This window comes from Hippoglossus hippoglossus, chromosome 9, assembly GCF_009819705.1.
Source record: "Hippoglossus hippoglossus isolate fHipHip1 chromosome 9, fHipHip1.pri, whole genome shotgun sequence".
In the NCBI taxonomy this organism is placed as follows: domain Eukaryota; kingdom Metazoa; phylum Chordata; class Actinopteri; order Pleuronectiformes; family Pleuronectidae; genus Hippoglossus; species Hippoglossus hippoglossus.
In genome coordinates this window covers 9,648,396-9,665,358 of record NC_047159.1, presented here as the reverse complement: position 1 = coordinate 9,665,358, position 16,963 = coordinate 9,648,396, and the positions used below count along the sequence as shown (strand labels likewise).

At 40.0% G+C, this 16,963-nt stretch overlaps 1 protein-coding gene and 1 long non-coding RNA gene across 3 annotated transcripts in view; one reads left to right on the top strand and one right to left on the bottom strand.

Annotated features, from left to right (window-relative positions):
* Nucleotides 1-13,020, top strand: part of ipo11 (importin 11) — a 104,733-nt gene extending 91,713 nt beyond the window's left edge. The window contains exon 29 of one of the 2 annotated variants that reach the window (XM_034595999.1): nt 12,175-13,020. In XM_034595999.1, the coding sequence (XP_034451890.1) occupies nt 12,175-12,339 (165 nt within the window). In that variant the 3' untranslated portion in view covers nt 12,340-13,020. The remainder of the gene's footprint in view (nt 1-12,174) is intronic. The other variant, XM_034595998.1, reaches the window with a different exon arrangement.
* Nucleotides 13,021-13,470: 450 nt separating this feature from the next.
* Nucleotides 13,471-13,758, bottom strand: LOC117767993. Its single transcript, XR_004614990.1, has 2 exons — nt 13,626-13,758; nt 13,471-13,543 (listed from the first exon to the last, which is right to left on the bottom strand). It is a non-coding gene; the product is annotated as an uncharacterized LOC117767993 (long non-coding RNA).
* Nucleotides 13,759-16,963: the final 3,205 nt, after the last annotated feature.

Here is a 16,963-nt window from a genome sequence, read left to right as displayed (position 1 = left end):
CTTCTCCCCTCCTTTAGATCGTCAGCCAGTGTCTGAAATCTTGCAAAACAATGACATCATATAAAACTCAAACATGAAGAAGGATGCACCCGCTCTTAGGTACAATTATATACACATGTATGTTGCATCAGGCAATAACTGATCTTTTTAGTTTATATATAGGTGACAAATACAATAAGACGGAAGGAAGGAAGTGGTATTGAATACTAATCTTATTTCTTGATAAGAAATGACTGTTATCTCTACACTGTTGAACAGCTGAATAGTGTGAGAGACGTGTATTCAGCCACGCATGTTTGCTTTTCTGTGTGTATCTCACCAAGATAATGCCGATAGAGGCATTTAAATCAGCATGAAAACCAATAATGTGAATTGTGTTTAAAGCAAGAATGGAAATGCTAAATCAATCTGAATTTGTCTATAGATTAGTATGATTAGTATGCGATTGTTATAATTTGTGTTGTTCACAGCTGCTTCACACCGTAGGAACATTTTCTCCTTCAGTTCATCAAACGCCTGCAGCCATCTGAAGGCAGCGGGGACACATTGATAAATCTGTTGATACATTTTCACCCACTGGTTTGACAAGTGCTGCATCAGAGCACAGTGTCGTTATGCCCGGCCGTCCGCTGTGTTTACCTTCATTAAATCAGGTGCAACTGACACGAAGCTGCTGCAACATAAGGGCGTACAATAATACACACGTTATTCCTGATTGGCATTTCGTGTTTTATTCTTAAAACCCTTTATGGGAAAAATGCTGTCGTGTCACATTTTACGTAACGATTGCAAGTGTTTATGATTAGAGCTTGAGTGAAATACTAATATTCATCAATATTTTAATTAGTGTTGTGAGGTGTACAATATATCAACATTAGGGATTTTCTTGTTGAGCTGTTGTCATCGTGCATCACTATGATCGGCGCAGCTGTTTGAAAGTGGTGAGACCAGGGATGTGACTGCCTTTGAGTGAATTTATTTCATCACACCTGCCGATTTTATATTTACCATACCATTTTTTTCCCGCGCTGCTGCACCAACATGAACCAAAATAGCAGGTGCACACTGAAATGCCCACACAGCCCGTGCACATCACGTTTTGCACTTGCCCTGTTGAAATAAATACATAACACAGAAATTAAAGCTAGTCCAACATGTCACGGATGCTGTATGTTCGCAAGGCTCAAAAAACTAACATGTGAATTCTGCTCCAAGTTGGTTGTAGCAGTGTCACACAAATACTCACAATACATTTTCAGTTTAAAGCTTATCTAGCATTTTCGAACTGCATAAGTCACCGACTGTAATCTCCCACTCAGGAGTCTCATTTTACAAATTGGTCTTTCAGCGCTTGCCAAGATGGCAATGTAGATTTCACACAGGATGTCACATTTCACTGTTTGACCCAGCTTGGAGCTCAAAGCCTCCGTTCCGAGAGTCGCAGCCAAATCCACTGAGGAGGTTTGCATTTACAAGTAAAAGAAAAGGGTTGTTTCAAATTGCCAAGATGATTTATGAGCCTATATTATATCCAGACAATCATGACCATCCTACAGGTTCTTACATTGCACCCTTGTCCTCAAACTAAATTTAATTAAATTTGACTCAATGTAAAGGGAGCAGAGTTTAAGAAAGTTAACTTTGTGTCCTGCGTGGAATCACAGAGAAAATGATTTTAAAGGAAAAAGTGTCGTAAACATCATGGAGCTTAGGATTTCACACATTTATTTTACTGTAGCAAAGAATGGTTCACTATTCGACCACATCAATTTCCATATAGATCTAAAAAAAACAAGTTGGAAACCTGAGCAATCGCGACTGATCTGGTAAGTAGTGGACTAAACTAGTCAGTAAATGCATGTATGAGAAAAGAAACCCACTACAACAGTCAAAAAATAATCATTCACTTGACTTTGTATCAAAATGCAGCTTTATTTTTACCCAGTGAGGAGTGGTTGCCTCCCTCACTTCCACCCATGTGTTTGGTAGTATATGCAGCCTTATGACAAACTACCACAGGGCTCTAACTTTTACGCCCTCATGTATAATACTAATTATAGTATTACACTGTGCCGCCTCATTGGGTGAGGAAATTGCTGCAATTAAGTTCTAATGTTCTAATCCTCCCTCTAAGTCAAGAGACCATGACCCAATGGGATCTCAGAAAAGGGGAGAAAGGTGTGTGTGTGTGTGCGTGCGCGTGTGCGTGCGCGTGTGCGCGCGCGCTTCCTGTTCTTGACCTTGTTTCTCACACTCTTGCACCATCTCTCCTATGAAATTACACCTTTTTAAATTTAGTGTTGCTGTCTGTTTGTTGTACGGTTGATCAGCCTTTGTCCCTGAATATGATAACGTTGAAGAATGTATATGACCTCAGCTCACTGTGTTTGGTGTCTCTTCTTTGTCGTCGGTGCAGCTTAGGACCCACTTGTTATTTTACCCCCTAGCATTTTCAGTGTTTTTGGTCGTGACAATGAAGGAGGCCGACATTTCCGTCATGCGCTGTGAGCAGTTGATCAATCACAACAGAGACGGCCAGATGGCCAATCAGAGTAGACAGGGTTGAATCAGGAGGGGGGGCCTAAAAGAGTCAGGAGCTTCAACCTGCATATCTTGCTGCAGGCAGTATGAGGAAACTACTGCTTTCTCTGAACATAGAGCATGTAAATGTTTTCAAGTCATAACCCAAATTAATATTATTAACCCAAAATATGTGGGCCACACACTATCTTTGAATAAAGCCCTGATAATGAATCAGACGAGAGTTTCCATTTGCCACAGTAAAAGAGAAGTTGTGTTTTCACATCTGATTCTGTGCTCAGGAGATTTTTGTCCATCGTCTTCTTAACATTTAAAATCTAATATAAGTAAATAAGCACTCACATAGGGCTGTATATAATGCTTAGGAGAATAAGCTACAAGCACAAGTATAACAGCATCCTTCAGTAAGGGCAGTGCATTTGGGGACAGCAGGAGATAGCTGATATATGCAGGAGTTGCAGATGGAGAAACCTGAGGTAACAGGATTAATGTCGGACTCGGATACTCAGCAGGCTCAATCTCAACAGGCCAGAGCAGCTCTGCAAACATATACACACACGTATAGACAGACTTTCAAGCTCATTCATAACTAGTCTCACGGATGCTTCCATAAATTCATACACACATACAGTCCGTCGCATTCCTTATATTTTTAAGTTTATAATCTCGGTTACACCCCTAAATTTCTCCTCCACTTCAAACGTTTGATGTTTAAGTTGTTACGGCTGTAGACGGCATTTAAAGAGTAAGCCAGGCAATAGTCTATACTTCTGTTGTCAAATCCCTTTAAATAGAGCAAAACCAATAAGTGTCCTCTCAGTATTTCCCTCAGCCTGTCTCCAGCACTCACCTCCAATTCCAATCGCTCCTACTTAATCGTTACTTGATGGAAGAAGAACTTTGTTGGGGAAATTGGGTCTGCTACTGAGATGGGGTGTATGGTACAGAGTCAATAATGGCATTGCCCATGTGCCTGGTAAACAAACATAACAGTTAGGCTCAGTTATGTGTTGTTGTTGTTGGACAGTGGAGGTCAGTGGCGCAGAATAGGCTGTATGGAGCTTTTGCAACCCCTCACCTCACCCTACGTTTACTGACTATTGACCTTTTTCTCTGATTACGATGTTTACATGAGTTGCTGATATTCTATTCATATTCCTGTTTACACGTTACAGAGCATAGTCTCATAATGATTCACGTCACCATTATTTCCAACACGTAATTTGTTGAACCTTTTTGAAAATATCCGTATATATCCATAATTCGACCTAGGTCAGAATACTCCCTGTCCTAATTTGATTATTGCTTATTTCGAGTGTGACCTTATTGGAGTTCAGGTCATCCATCGTTTTACATGGCAGTATCTTGATTGGGATGATATTGAAATATTGGTGTCCATATAAACGTGTCTATTATAAGCTATCCACTTATTAACCTAATGAGAAATACACTATCACTGGACTTATTTTCTAAACCCAATTTTATTGAGCTGAATTTTAATATATTTTGCAACAACAAACCTTCTGTATTAGTATTTTGTGTGTTTATATTTCTTTTTTATTGGAGCATCTTAAGCTACACTATCCCCCGTTCCTTTTGGAGGCCTTCAATCTTATTACGACTGTCAGTCTGTGTCTAGTCTGGTTTTTTCTCCAGCCAGTTGGCACCAGTAGGTTTATTTCACAGACAGAGGGACACGCTCAGCTTGCAAGTCAGTTTCAAGTAGGGGCCAAATTGCACATTATGATACAGCGATTTGAAATTTTTCCGCCTCACATCAGTTGTTATGACAACACTGGTCATAGAGAAATGTTTACTTCAGGACGATCTTAGTTTTGTCAACTCAGATGGAATATGTTTCCTTAGTGAGCGTTTTGCATGAGGTATAAGTGGACTGACTTATTACCATAGGGCACACAGCATGATGATCATTATTCGCATCATTGTCCTAATCATCAGATTTTCCTTCTCAGCACATCTCACCTATACTTCTCTATTCTGTCTTTGTTGCTTCCCCCCCTCTCCATCCGCTCACTAGGACACTGCCAAAACCCTTCCACTTTCCTCACATTTCATCCGTCTCTGTCTTTTCATCCTGCCTCTCATTTATCTTCTGCTCTGTCTGGGGCATGAAGACCCTTGCTCCTCTATCTTTGAGTCGCAGCAGGGAGCATGTCACTCTCCCTCTATCCTTTCCTCATCACTCCATTTCTCTTTTCTTTCCCCTTTTCCTTCTCTTATCTGCCTGCACTCAGCTCTTTTTTTTCTTATTCCTGCTGTCTTGCCTTTACGGGTATAGTCTGTTGCAGATTCGCTGTGCTCAGTATCTTAATGCAGATTGCTTGTGCACATTTAGTTCATCTCCCTTGTTTTTACCCTTTTCTTTGTGCCTACACTTATAGTGGAAACATTGTGTTGCTTTTTAAAAACACATTTACCTTTTGGTTATCAAAAAGTGAGTGAAAGGTGAGTCTGCAGATTATGATTCTTCCTGACACCGTGTCTTCTCTTTTGCACCTGCAAGTGTAGGATACATTACACCCCCCTTGTTTTGGTGCAGGGAGCCGATTACTTCATGTAATTACCTACATGGAGACGGTTCTTCTGTGTGTGTCGTGAGGATCAATTCAGACATGAGAGGCGATGATTCGCATTTGAGACAATTTGATTCAACGGTGGGTCACTGATGTCTTTCCTCAACACAGAAATGCACAGAGAATATAAATCACAAACAACACATGAGACATTTTTCTTTCTTCTTTCATATTTAGAGGCAGAAAGAGGTATCTTGAGGCACAGTTTACATCAGAGCCTGACCGACAAACAATTTTTCAGTATCTGCGTTTGTATTTTACAGAATAAAGTATCACCAATGTATCTGTATCAGAAAATTTTTAGCCCCTAATATTGTCAACAGCCCCCATAGACTCAAGTCCACGTGTCCAGTGACCTTAACTCGTCACATGAATCATTAAATCATCTTCAACAGGGCAGAACTTTGATGATACCTTGAAAAAATGAACGTGACCTAGAAAGTAAATGTTCAAAGCAATAACATCAGCTGTGGTTTAGAACCACCTAAAAAATGTAAGAGATTCAGTCATAAATACTTATCAATGGAAAGCCATTAAATTCTAAATCAAGTGAAATAGAAATAAACAGCGCTACAATCCCAGCAGGCCCGGGGGGGGGGTGGTATCTTCTTTTTAAAGTATTTTGATATATATCCAAGCGAGATGTAGGATGAGAAATTGTAGTTTATATCAATATAGGTTGATGTTGCTTTATATAACCCATTTCTTCTGTGAAACCGTGCCACTGTTTAGATCTCACACACACACACACACACACACACACACACACACACACACACACACACACACACACACACACACACACCGCCCCCTCTCACCCGCTGCGTCTGTGCTCAAACCGGGCTCCACTCAAAAGTTCTCCTGCAACATGAAGGGAGACGAAGCGTAGCGCCGGTCCACACTGCAGAAGAAGACCTGGTTTGTAAAAAGAAAAACAGCGGTGCATTATTTACTGATGCTTCACATTTAATGTTTCATTGTGTTTTTGCACAGTTGTGTGTTTTGTTTGGCAGAAGTAGAAAACCTGTACTTGGCCTTTATTCAATCTAGTCTGTTATTTGAGTTGAAAACAGGAGAAGGAGCGTTCAAAGCTGGAGGTGTTTTTTTATTAAATATAATCTGTTTATTTCATCTCGTTTTTCAACATAAAGCAGGGATGGAGGTACGTGGTGCAGTTGTAGGTGTGAAAACCATCTCGTGCCCTACATTAACCCTACCTTATGTGTCCAAGAGTGTTAGATGATAAGCTCCACTACACATGCACCAGTAACAGACCTTTAGAAAAGCCCAGCCTGACACAGTATCTGGTTTGTGTGAAATTACACTGGAGAAACTGCTGTGGTTACCATGGTTTCCATGTGTGACAGCCGCTAGTCATAGGTCACACTGTCATTCAATTAGGCTATCGATGGATTCGGGCATGAGAGAGACAAGTCCACCATTTACCGAACATGAAGTGAAATCCTGGATATTATCAGCAATTATTGGTTTATATTATGAGACGGTGCTGGACTTCCATCATATTGTTCTTGTCCTATAATCTCTATAAACAGATTCTGCATGTGAATATTCAGAGTGTGTAGGCAAGGGAAAAGGCCTTATGGATTCCATCTCTACTTTGACAATCACATTTGAGCAGGCTTTGGTTGCCTGCAGGGAAACCGTCCACGTGAAGAGCTAAAGACGTGGAAATGCATCGGCTATCAGCTTTTTAATTTATCTGCATTCATATGCAGATAGCTGTTAATAGAGATTAGTCAAAATGTCGTCTGGACCTAACCACCACACAAATATTACCACTGTTTGTGTTTTGTGTGGATAAATGTTACACTTGTGTGATAAAAGAAACTAATTGGACTGTAAACAGTGACCAGAGGACAGAGTCTTGACCAGGATATTCGCCGTCTACAACCGGAAGCCCCTAAATATTGGCTGCTGCCCCCGGAGGCTAATACATCGTCAGACATTAGCCGATGGGTTTCTTCATATGTTGTGGCTGATTATCTCGCGAGCCACTTCCACATTCATCAATCAATATTTCCCATCAGAATTTTGCTAACACTTGACCCTAGAGCATGTGCATCAGATTTGGTGAAATTATGTCCTCTGGGTTTTGAGGTACATGTCATTTTAAATCAGAGGAATGAAAGTTACTGACAGTTTAAATGGGTTGAGTCACTGATTGGGTCGATATAACTGCCCATACACAGTTGTACCTGTTTAACAGCAAAGTTGAGAAGAAAATCTTCTGTTGTCAATGATCCATTATCTCTCATTTTAGATAATGGTAAATAATCATTTGAATAATAGAAAAAACCAGCAGCACTAATCAACTGATCCATCATGAAAGTATATCTTGACTTTATTTAACTCTTATTTAACTCCTTTTAAGATGGTTACATAAAACTAAGGTTAACGTTGGTTTGAACATGTTATACTGATGCGTTGCTGAAATTCACCCCCAAAAAACCTTATTTTTTCCCTTTTTAAACGGAGCTTAGATTTATTGTCCTGAACATCAGTTGGATCGACGTGATCCTCTGAGTCATATTTGACCACTTGACAGCTGCTTTCAAGTCGAGTCAGTGATGCTGAAGGTGACTGGCTCCCGAGGCCCCGTAGCTGATGTGTCATAAATTTGCTGATGAAATTAACATCTGCCTGCAGTGTAATCCACTAAACCCGACACTGGCAGCATCTGATTACTCAATACAGTTCTTGGTTTACACTCCAGTACATCATACAGCCCCACAGCTAATTGCATCTCGCACACACAACGTGCACGTGCTGTATTTGTGTGTTTGGTGTTAGACTTGAGGAACGGGATATGAGGATAAGAGCCGGAACAGTGTAGGTTGCTGCGTCATTAACTCCACTTCACAGTTGCCTGTCTGACTTAGTTTCTGTTCAGACCTGGTATTAATGTCCGCCTCGAGTTAATCTGATCACGAGCTCTAAGTACATCACCGCACTTGTGTCCCAGGCATAGACCGTATATAAGGACAGATGACGCGTCCCCTCTCCCCCCCTCTGTACAAAAATGAAGCCAAAAGAATTCTTAATACAGATTCTGCCATCTTTTGTTTTTAGCCAAAAACCTGTGGTGATCATGGAGTGCCGATGCAAGTGCTCGACCAATCCTGAGTCAGGGTCTGCCGTCAATCATGGTGTTTCACCTCGTTTTTATAGCATCAAATAAGTGATTAAAACTAAATTCACAAGTCAAAATACATACATCATTGTGATAAGTACTGTCTAAAATGACAGAAACAATCTTATCTAGATTTATCTTTATTTAACATGTACTGTAACTTTTAGGTTTGGTCCATGTCCCATCCATTAACATGGAGATGGCAGGGTCTACGGTCAATACTACGGCCAGCCACTAGGTGGGGATCCTGATGGTTTGGCTGTGGTCTCGTGTAACGACCTGTTGTGGGATCTCACTTTGTCGCTCCATATTCGGATGGTTCTGAACGTAGCAGTGCGATTGATTTACATACAGATAAAGTAATGTACGGGAAACACTGAGAAGTGTGGAAATATTTTCCATCCGTATTTAGTTTTTATTAAGTCCATCCAGAAGACGTCAGCTTCATTATGGCGCAGGATGTATTTGTGGTCACGCCGCTAGAACAGGACCATGTGCATCACAAACGTTATCTTAATCGGTCTGTTTGTGTTTTTTCAGTAAATTGATAACCAGGGAATTTGTAGCTGATGGTTTTGTATCGCACCAGATTTCCTAATGCAACAGTCGTGATGTGTGTTCAATACCATCTGGTTCCCTTTGTGTGCGTCTGTCTGTTACACGGGGGGGGGGGTGTGTGTGTGTGTGAGAGAGAGAGAGAGAAAGCCCTGGTGTCGGCTGATTTGGAGCAGCACTGATGTTTTTACAGTAATGATACAGGACTCCTTACTTTGTTTGCTTTGGAGAAGGGCAGCAGTAGTCTGGGGATTACATTAGAGACGAGGGCTTTCACAGACCCTGTCATTTCATCCGTCTCTCTCTTCCTTTCTCTCTCTGCCTCCGCTCGCGGTGCCCACTCCTCTCTTTCCTCCTCCACTCTGTCCTGAACAATGAGCCTCAGCTGTGATTGCCGTCTCTCGCTCTCTCCCTCTCTCTCTCACTCACTCGCTCTCACTCACATTCTTTATGGTGTTCTCCTCTAACACCGTCATCATGGCACTTCCTGATAACCTCTTTTCTTGCACAAAGTTTCCTTTACGCTGCTTCTCTGTTTTCCTCTCTGCCTACTAATCCTCACCTATTCTTGCCTCGTGCCTCCTTTTTTTTCCTCCTCTTCTTCTCATCACAGTCTCTGCTTTTCCTCTGGGATGACAGTGGATCATGCTTATTGTTCTTACTGGTAGCTTCACTATCTGTTCTCATTTGGGTGCAGATATTCAGCACAGCAGGTGTCCCCAGAACGTCACTCTGTATCTTTTATACATAAAACATTTAGCTTCTAAGCTTGTCTCTGGTATCATTCTGCTTTTTCTTAATGTAACTGTATCTTCATCTGCTGCTTCTCAACCGTGTTTTATCATTCTTACTTTACACTACTGCTGAAAACTGAGCTGCTCATTTATTTTACTTTGTTTTAATGGTCTGTTTTGTTGGCTTTCTGTAGAAGGTCAATATGTAGATATTATTCAATATTCAGTTATAATATGTAGATGTATGTGTGTGTGTGTATACTGTATATATTTAAGATTCAAGACTTTATCTATCATGTGCACAACAATTTCATACAGAAGTCGCTGAAAATGAAATTCTTCTGTCACATGTATGTATAATATATCCATAAATATATACACACGTGTGTTGTACATATATGTATAGTAAATATAGTTTATCTACAGCATTTACCATCAGTGCATATGATATTATAACAAATGGATGCGTTGTTGCAGAGACACTGCAGACTTCTAATTGCCTATAAGCAAAGGCCTTGATATTTCGCACACACAAGGCAACAGAAGACATGGTCCGACGACCACACACACACACACACACACACACACACACACACACACACACACACACACACACGAGCAGGTCTTTGTGTTGAAGGTAATTATGAAGGTTAGATGACATCTTTCCCATTAAGCCCCTCTCCAACAGCCACTCTTCACTAGTTTGATTGCATTGTAATGACAAAGAACTGTTTAGCATGACAAGGATTCTTTCGAGTGATTGGCAGTCATTATAATCGTCTGCTTCTCAAAGGACCAAAGTTGTTTTTCTTTTCCTCTTTTTCTTACTGGTGGTGTGTGAGGCTCTTCTGGGGCTGTTCAACTAACTCCTGCCCAAATGTTGAGTTTTTGTGTGTTCAATGATGAAGGAGGTTTGGTCACTGGGGGAGTTTGAGTTTGTGTAGTTCAGAATGCAGAGCTGCTTTCCAAAGGTTTTAGGATGTCGGGGTCAAACATAACAATAATTAATCTGTGGGGAAATCAAAGTGAACCTAAGTGAGAAGGCGAAAAACAAGCTGCAGGGACAAAGGGTTCACAAACTCATACTGACACTAATCAGTCTGCAGGATGGTTTTAAAACCACAAGGACGTTTGGATAATACAGAATGTGTTGCTAAAATAGCAATATCATTTCATTTAAATTGATTTTCTAATACAAGAAATGGTTTAAAATGTTAACCATACTTTTTATAGGAAAAAACTATTTTGTAGTAATTAATGCTTTTAATATATTTGCAAATAGTGTGTTTTTAATGTATCTCTGCCCCTGGCTTCATTCCACAGAAAGATAAATATCCTTGCTCACAGAAACTTGTCGCTTCTCGTCAGCCATCCAACCTTTTCCTGCTTTTTTACTCGGTTGTCACGGTTTATTTTCTCCAATGTTGTCTTCAGCGTAAGATGAATGGCAGCAGCTGAATCTGAACACTGAATCATTGCCTCCAACTCAGGTTTTGTCAAGCTGGAAAAATCGTTGCAAATCTGAGTTGCTTTTTGTTTCCTTCTTTATCTGAAGTGTCTCTAAAACAGAATGAGAGTTTTGTTGAATATCCGTTTAAACTACATTGCTGCCACTGATAGAATTAAGAATAATTAATAAGCTTATGGCCATTACGGTTATAACACGTCTTTATTGTCGCTCAGGTAGAATTCCTCTATATGGACCTGGCTTTATCTGTTTGTACTAATCATATACTTTGTGTGTAGGCCTTGGCTGCATAATGGAAATGCAATGTGTAGTGTTGTCCATATTAAATGTAGAATTTGAATAATGATTTGCACATTAACAAACATGAAGAGATCACAGTTTAAAAGGTGCTTCGGTACTAACGCAGCGACCAAAGATGGTGGTTTTGAAATCCGTTCAGGTTGAGTTACATGTACACAATCTTTAAATGAAAGTCTTGATTTACCATGAAAATAAAAAGTACAAGAATTGACTAAGAACTCACCCTCATGTCAGTTTACACTCCAGTATCTTAAATCTGAATGAGAACAATCAGTGCAGAGTTGGGCAGGAGGATTAGATTCAGCTGGAGGGAATCAATCTTCGAAAACAAATGTGTAAGAATTGAGAGAAGCAAGAAGTATCCAGATAGTGAAGAGAATGAGAGAACACATCAACCTGGAATATCCACAGAAAAAAAATATGACATTTCAAAACATGACTTGAATCAAGGAAGACTGAGAAAAAAAGAAAATCTGAAATCCAGATTTGGGGTTTACAGGCATATCCAAGAAGATTGGAAAACTTTTATTTGCTGCAAATGTTTTTCCAACCTGAAAAAGACATCTGCATGAGATTAGCTTCAATTGTCAACAGATTCTCTGAAACGTATTTTATTTAAACCATAGAAAAAACAGCTTTACTTTAATTAATTTGGAATTCAATATGTGATACGAGCAACGATAGGAAATTTCAGATTGGTTGAATGCTATGTATGTCTAACAGCGCATGACTGGATATGAGCTGCTCGTTTTCTATCGGTAACATGATACCTGAGGCTGCATCCTGTCGGCCTTCACACTGTCACTCACTCTTTTCTCTGTCCCGCTGCAGTTGGCCCTGGAGGACCCGGTGCACAGCGTCTCTCTGCAGCAGTTCGTCTACGAGAAGCTGAAGGCGCAGCAGGCCCTGATGGGCGACCAGGGCTTCGGGGTCCTGATGGAGACCGTGGACACGGAGCTGGTCCGGCAGCTCCAGGAGTTCCTGCAAGGCCTGTGAATCAGTCGGTCACTTCACAAACATCTTCTGATGCCACCCTCTCACCCCCTTCGTTTTTTAAATGTACTGGAAAAAGGCTAACAATCTGCCCGACGTGTGGACTCCTGTAATCCAAACCTTCCCAGCCTCTACCCATTCTATGCCTTATCTATATTCAGACCTAGCCTTGTCCACTGTCCTCAGCCCACACACGTTGTCCCTTCTCTTTGTGGATTCCTTTACATCCCTTTTTTTTTTTTTTTTTTAACTCAAGATGGGGTTTATGGGAGTGCTTCAAAAAGTCAAAGCACCCCCACATTTTTTTTTAATCGCCCACATAAAAACATCACCACACTAGAGCTTCCACTCATTTGTTGTAGTTTCTTTCGTTCTGTGGTTTTGACGTGGAGCGGGGAGAAAATCTGAGGGAAAGTAAAAGAGTTGGGGGGGAATATAGCAAAAATCTTCTGCAGGTGCCAGAGAAGGGGCCTCGAACTATTTTCTATGTAAAAAAAAACAGATTGAAGCAGATATGAGGACAAAATGAACCCGAAGGACCGAAAGCAGTGTTTACAGAATCTATTCTTTCAAAAGAAAAAAGAAATGTAATTTTGTACGTATGTAAAGTTTGGATGATATTCTGCAAGATGGTATTTTACTTTTTAGTTTGTTTTTACGTTTGTGTTCATTTCTCTTCCATTTTTAAAAAAAAGAATTGTTTTGTCGTTACCAGACAGGAAGTTGAAGTAACTACTGAGAGAACTCAAAGGTGTTTTTTCTTTTCTTGTTGAGAGGGAATGTTTCTCGACTGTAAAATGGCTGATTTTAAAACGGTTGATTTGTAAGAGTGCTGAACCCCATTTATATGTATATATACATACTGCTGCTAATTGATGGTGTGTCGGAGCACTTTAATAACCCCCCAAAAAAAATAGTTTCATATTTTTTCATCTTTCAACGAATGGTATATCTTCACACATCATCGCACGTATTAAACAGTCAGAAGAGGAGGCCTTGGAGCAGTGCAGCAGGATTGTGCAAATTAGGTTGAATTTACATTAAGGCTCTCAGCTTGAGTTGTTGCCATTTCTCACGTCTCCTTGTGCAAAACCGTATTCCAAAAACTGACTGCAAACATTACACGCTATTAGGTTGTGTCATCACTGTTTTCATTTTGACTCCAGTGGCTGTGAGGAACTCGCATTGTGAGCCGTTCCGAGTTCTTCTGAGGCAAAACTCATCACTCTTACAGAAAGTTGGGTGGAGCTTTCCCGCTGCTCTGCCTTGTTTCAGATTTTTTTGATGACATTATAGTGATAGAGACGATGCTTTGATATTTTTATTTTCACAGAAAAACACTTTGTCTACAGAGGTTTTCACAGAACAATTGATTATTTGGAAACTTGTATTGTGAAGTTTCTGGACATTAGCAAGTTCTTTAAGGGGGTGAATTTGTACAAGTGGCATGTGGATCTGTTTCATGCAGAATCTGAATAAGGTCTAAAGAAATATTTTGTTTTAATTTGAAACTCATAAAGAAACTAGAGGGGCACTCAGAGGCAAAGGCCCTATTGCCACGTAAAAAAAAAAGTCCTGGATCCAGCCATTTATCCAAATTCGCTCCAAGATTTGATGTTTTTTGGGTCATCCCACACCCTTTCACAAAATTTCATGGAAATCAGTTATGTCGTTTTTCCCTAATCCTGCTAACTAACAAACGCTGATGAGAACATAACCTACTTGGTGGACCTAATAAAACGGCGCTAGTTTCCCTCCGCCAAAGGCCCAACAGTCGTCTAATGAAACCACATTTCAAATCAGTGCATCCTGATTTTTATTTGGGCCTGCCGCACATTGCAGAAATCATAAATTTGATTTATTCTGGGTCCAAAGACAAAGACATAAATGATCCTTTATAACCGATTCTTCTGGAACTTCCGTGGTCATGTGTTTTCATTAGGTTGTTCATCCTCCCTGTGAGGGAGATAATGGGAGCTTTTTTGACACTGATAGAGTTGAGTAGCAGTCAGAGTTACAGCCTTATGCTTTCAGCCTTACCTGTCGTTGAAACTCAAAAGGTCTTTCTTACTATTCTTTTCTTAACTAGATTAACAGTAGAGGATTTCTGTGCTCTGTATTTTCTGTTAACGATGATGTTTTGGACACAACACACAGTAGAGGGATGTGTGGCTTTTTTTTTGGTTCATAAGTTTGGTTATGTTTTGATTGGAAAATAATCCTTGTTGCTTTTTTCCAAAGCCTTCAATAAAATGCAGTAATCAGTCAAAAATATTAGTCTGTGTATTTTTGAGCACATGAAACATCAGCATCTCAAAGTACTGGAAAGTATATTTCCCAAGATCAATCAAAAGAGGGTTTACTGTACAGAAATGTCCAACTTCTGAGAAGTAATTATCAAAACTAGAATAAATTAAATGCTTGAAACATTTTACTTTACGCGTGATGAGTCTAGAATATATTGGATTTTCACTTTTGCAAATAAAATTAACTTTTTCTCAATATTCTTATTTTTCGAGGTGCGCCTGTATATGCTGTTGAGTTTCTATTCTTTATAGTCGATCCACACGCTGTGATGAGAGTGTGTGTTTATGTTACAGGGAGATTAGCACCGAGAAGTAATTGCTATCATTTGAGAAATGACTTGGGGAAAGAGGGAAATTAATTGACTGACTGAGGAAACAATACTAAGAGTCCACAGCCACAGTAGTTGCTCTGTGCGGCCGTACTTTAGCACAATGCAGCGCTTTGAGCAGAGCTTTGTTAACATGTCAATGTTAAACAGGTGTAATGTACATCTGAGGCTGATGGGAATTTAATTAGTTTGCACATTAATGGTTATAAAGCAAAGCACAACACAAATCGTCACCTCATGCAACGGAAAGAGTTAAAAAGAGGAGACTGACTAAAGTGATTAATATTCATCTCGCCCTCATGGTGGCACTAGAGGAGACGTCATCCATTAATGTGCCACTTTTCCTTTGAGGGTCTGAGGGGGGACGGAGCCAATCCCAGAAAAAGTGAAAGAGCCAACAAATGTTTCTGCACAAAATGTATTTAACATGTGTTGAGACATTTCTGGACCAAAGTGCACGGACGATCATTTCCATTCTACAAGCTCACAGCACATTCTGCTTATGACACAAGAACAATTCAATATGCATGTGACGAGTGTTGGAGCTTCCTGGCTGAAATTCTCCTGAGGCGCCATGATTCTGTTTCACATCAACTTTATTTGATTTTGTTTGTCTTTTAAAAATAATACCACTCACAATATCGTGCGACTTTATTGTAGAGCGATTATTTAGGATCTTTCCTTTATTATAAATATATAGAGTCAAGCACAATATGTTCATTCCATATGACCTCACGGAAAATAGAAATTTCCTTCTCCACACACTTTTGTTCTGAGGGAGTTCTGTAAAGTCAGCAGCAAAGTTTTCTGTAATGAACAACTTTTTTTAATGGTTACACGTGTAGCTGTAGTATCAGCAGTGCTGCTCAATAACTGTAAATCTCTATAAAGCAAATGAATGAATCTTACACACGAGGCAACTTCTCCCATAACTTTTCCCCCCAAACTGCTGCTGCTTCTCGCCAAAGGACGAGAAAAACAAAGGCGGCGTCGGCCAACATCGACCAATTTGTCTGAAGTGCTCCGGAATAAATGTACTTCTGGCAACCGGTCACTTGAGTGTCTTATAGAGTGCAAAGAGACGATTAAAGATTCTGCAGCCAAACTTCCCCCCCCCCCCCCCGCCTCGTCTTCCTCCCCCTGCACTATTAATCCAAGGGACTCGCTCGTTCGTCTTTGTTCTCCCGCTCTATCTGCACCTCTCCTATACCTGAGATGTCCTTAGGAGGCCGATAAGAGGGGGGGCAGGGAGACTGTCTGCGGGCTTTGTGTTAATTATCCTGAGGAATGGATGACAGAGAGAGAGCAGCAGGATTAGTGCCAATCTATAACCTGCATCACTTATTGCACTGGCAACGAAACTTTGGGTAGTTGTTAATGTTCCCTTTTAGGTATTCACGCTTGTGGACATTTGTCGATTTCTCCAACTCGATCTCAGGAATTTAAAATGTTTTCTACAGTTAAAAAGCAAAGTCAAATAATAAATAAAACTGTTTCATTCATTGGGACAAGTTACACAAAGATACATTAAACACACACTGGACTTAACGAGACACATGTAAGAGTCAATGGAAAATAAAATAAAAACTTGTTAAAAGAAATGATGTTCTATGAAAAGCGCATTGCAAGCATGTGCTGCATGAAAATAAAAAATACTTTCTATTTATTTATGATTTTACGGAGCTCTGTTAGTTGGGACCTTAAGGAGAATGTTCTCTGTGTTGTAACCACTGGGATGACGTGACAACAGAATGGATAATTATTGTTTCTTAGGTATTTTCTTTTTTCAAACCGGTTGCTCTTTGATTTCTCATCGACTGATTGATTAATCTTATCAGCTCCAGATAAATGTCACGTTCAAATTTAAAGCAATAGTTTCTTTCTTTACATTGAAGGTAGATGCACTGAACTAATATTACAATCCTGTTAAATCGTTGCCACTGGCTTGTTTCAACATATAACTGCACACTGAACTGAAGTGTGTCTTTGACT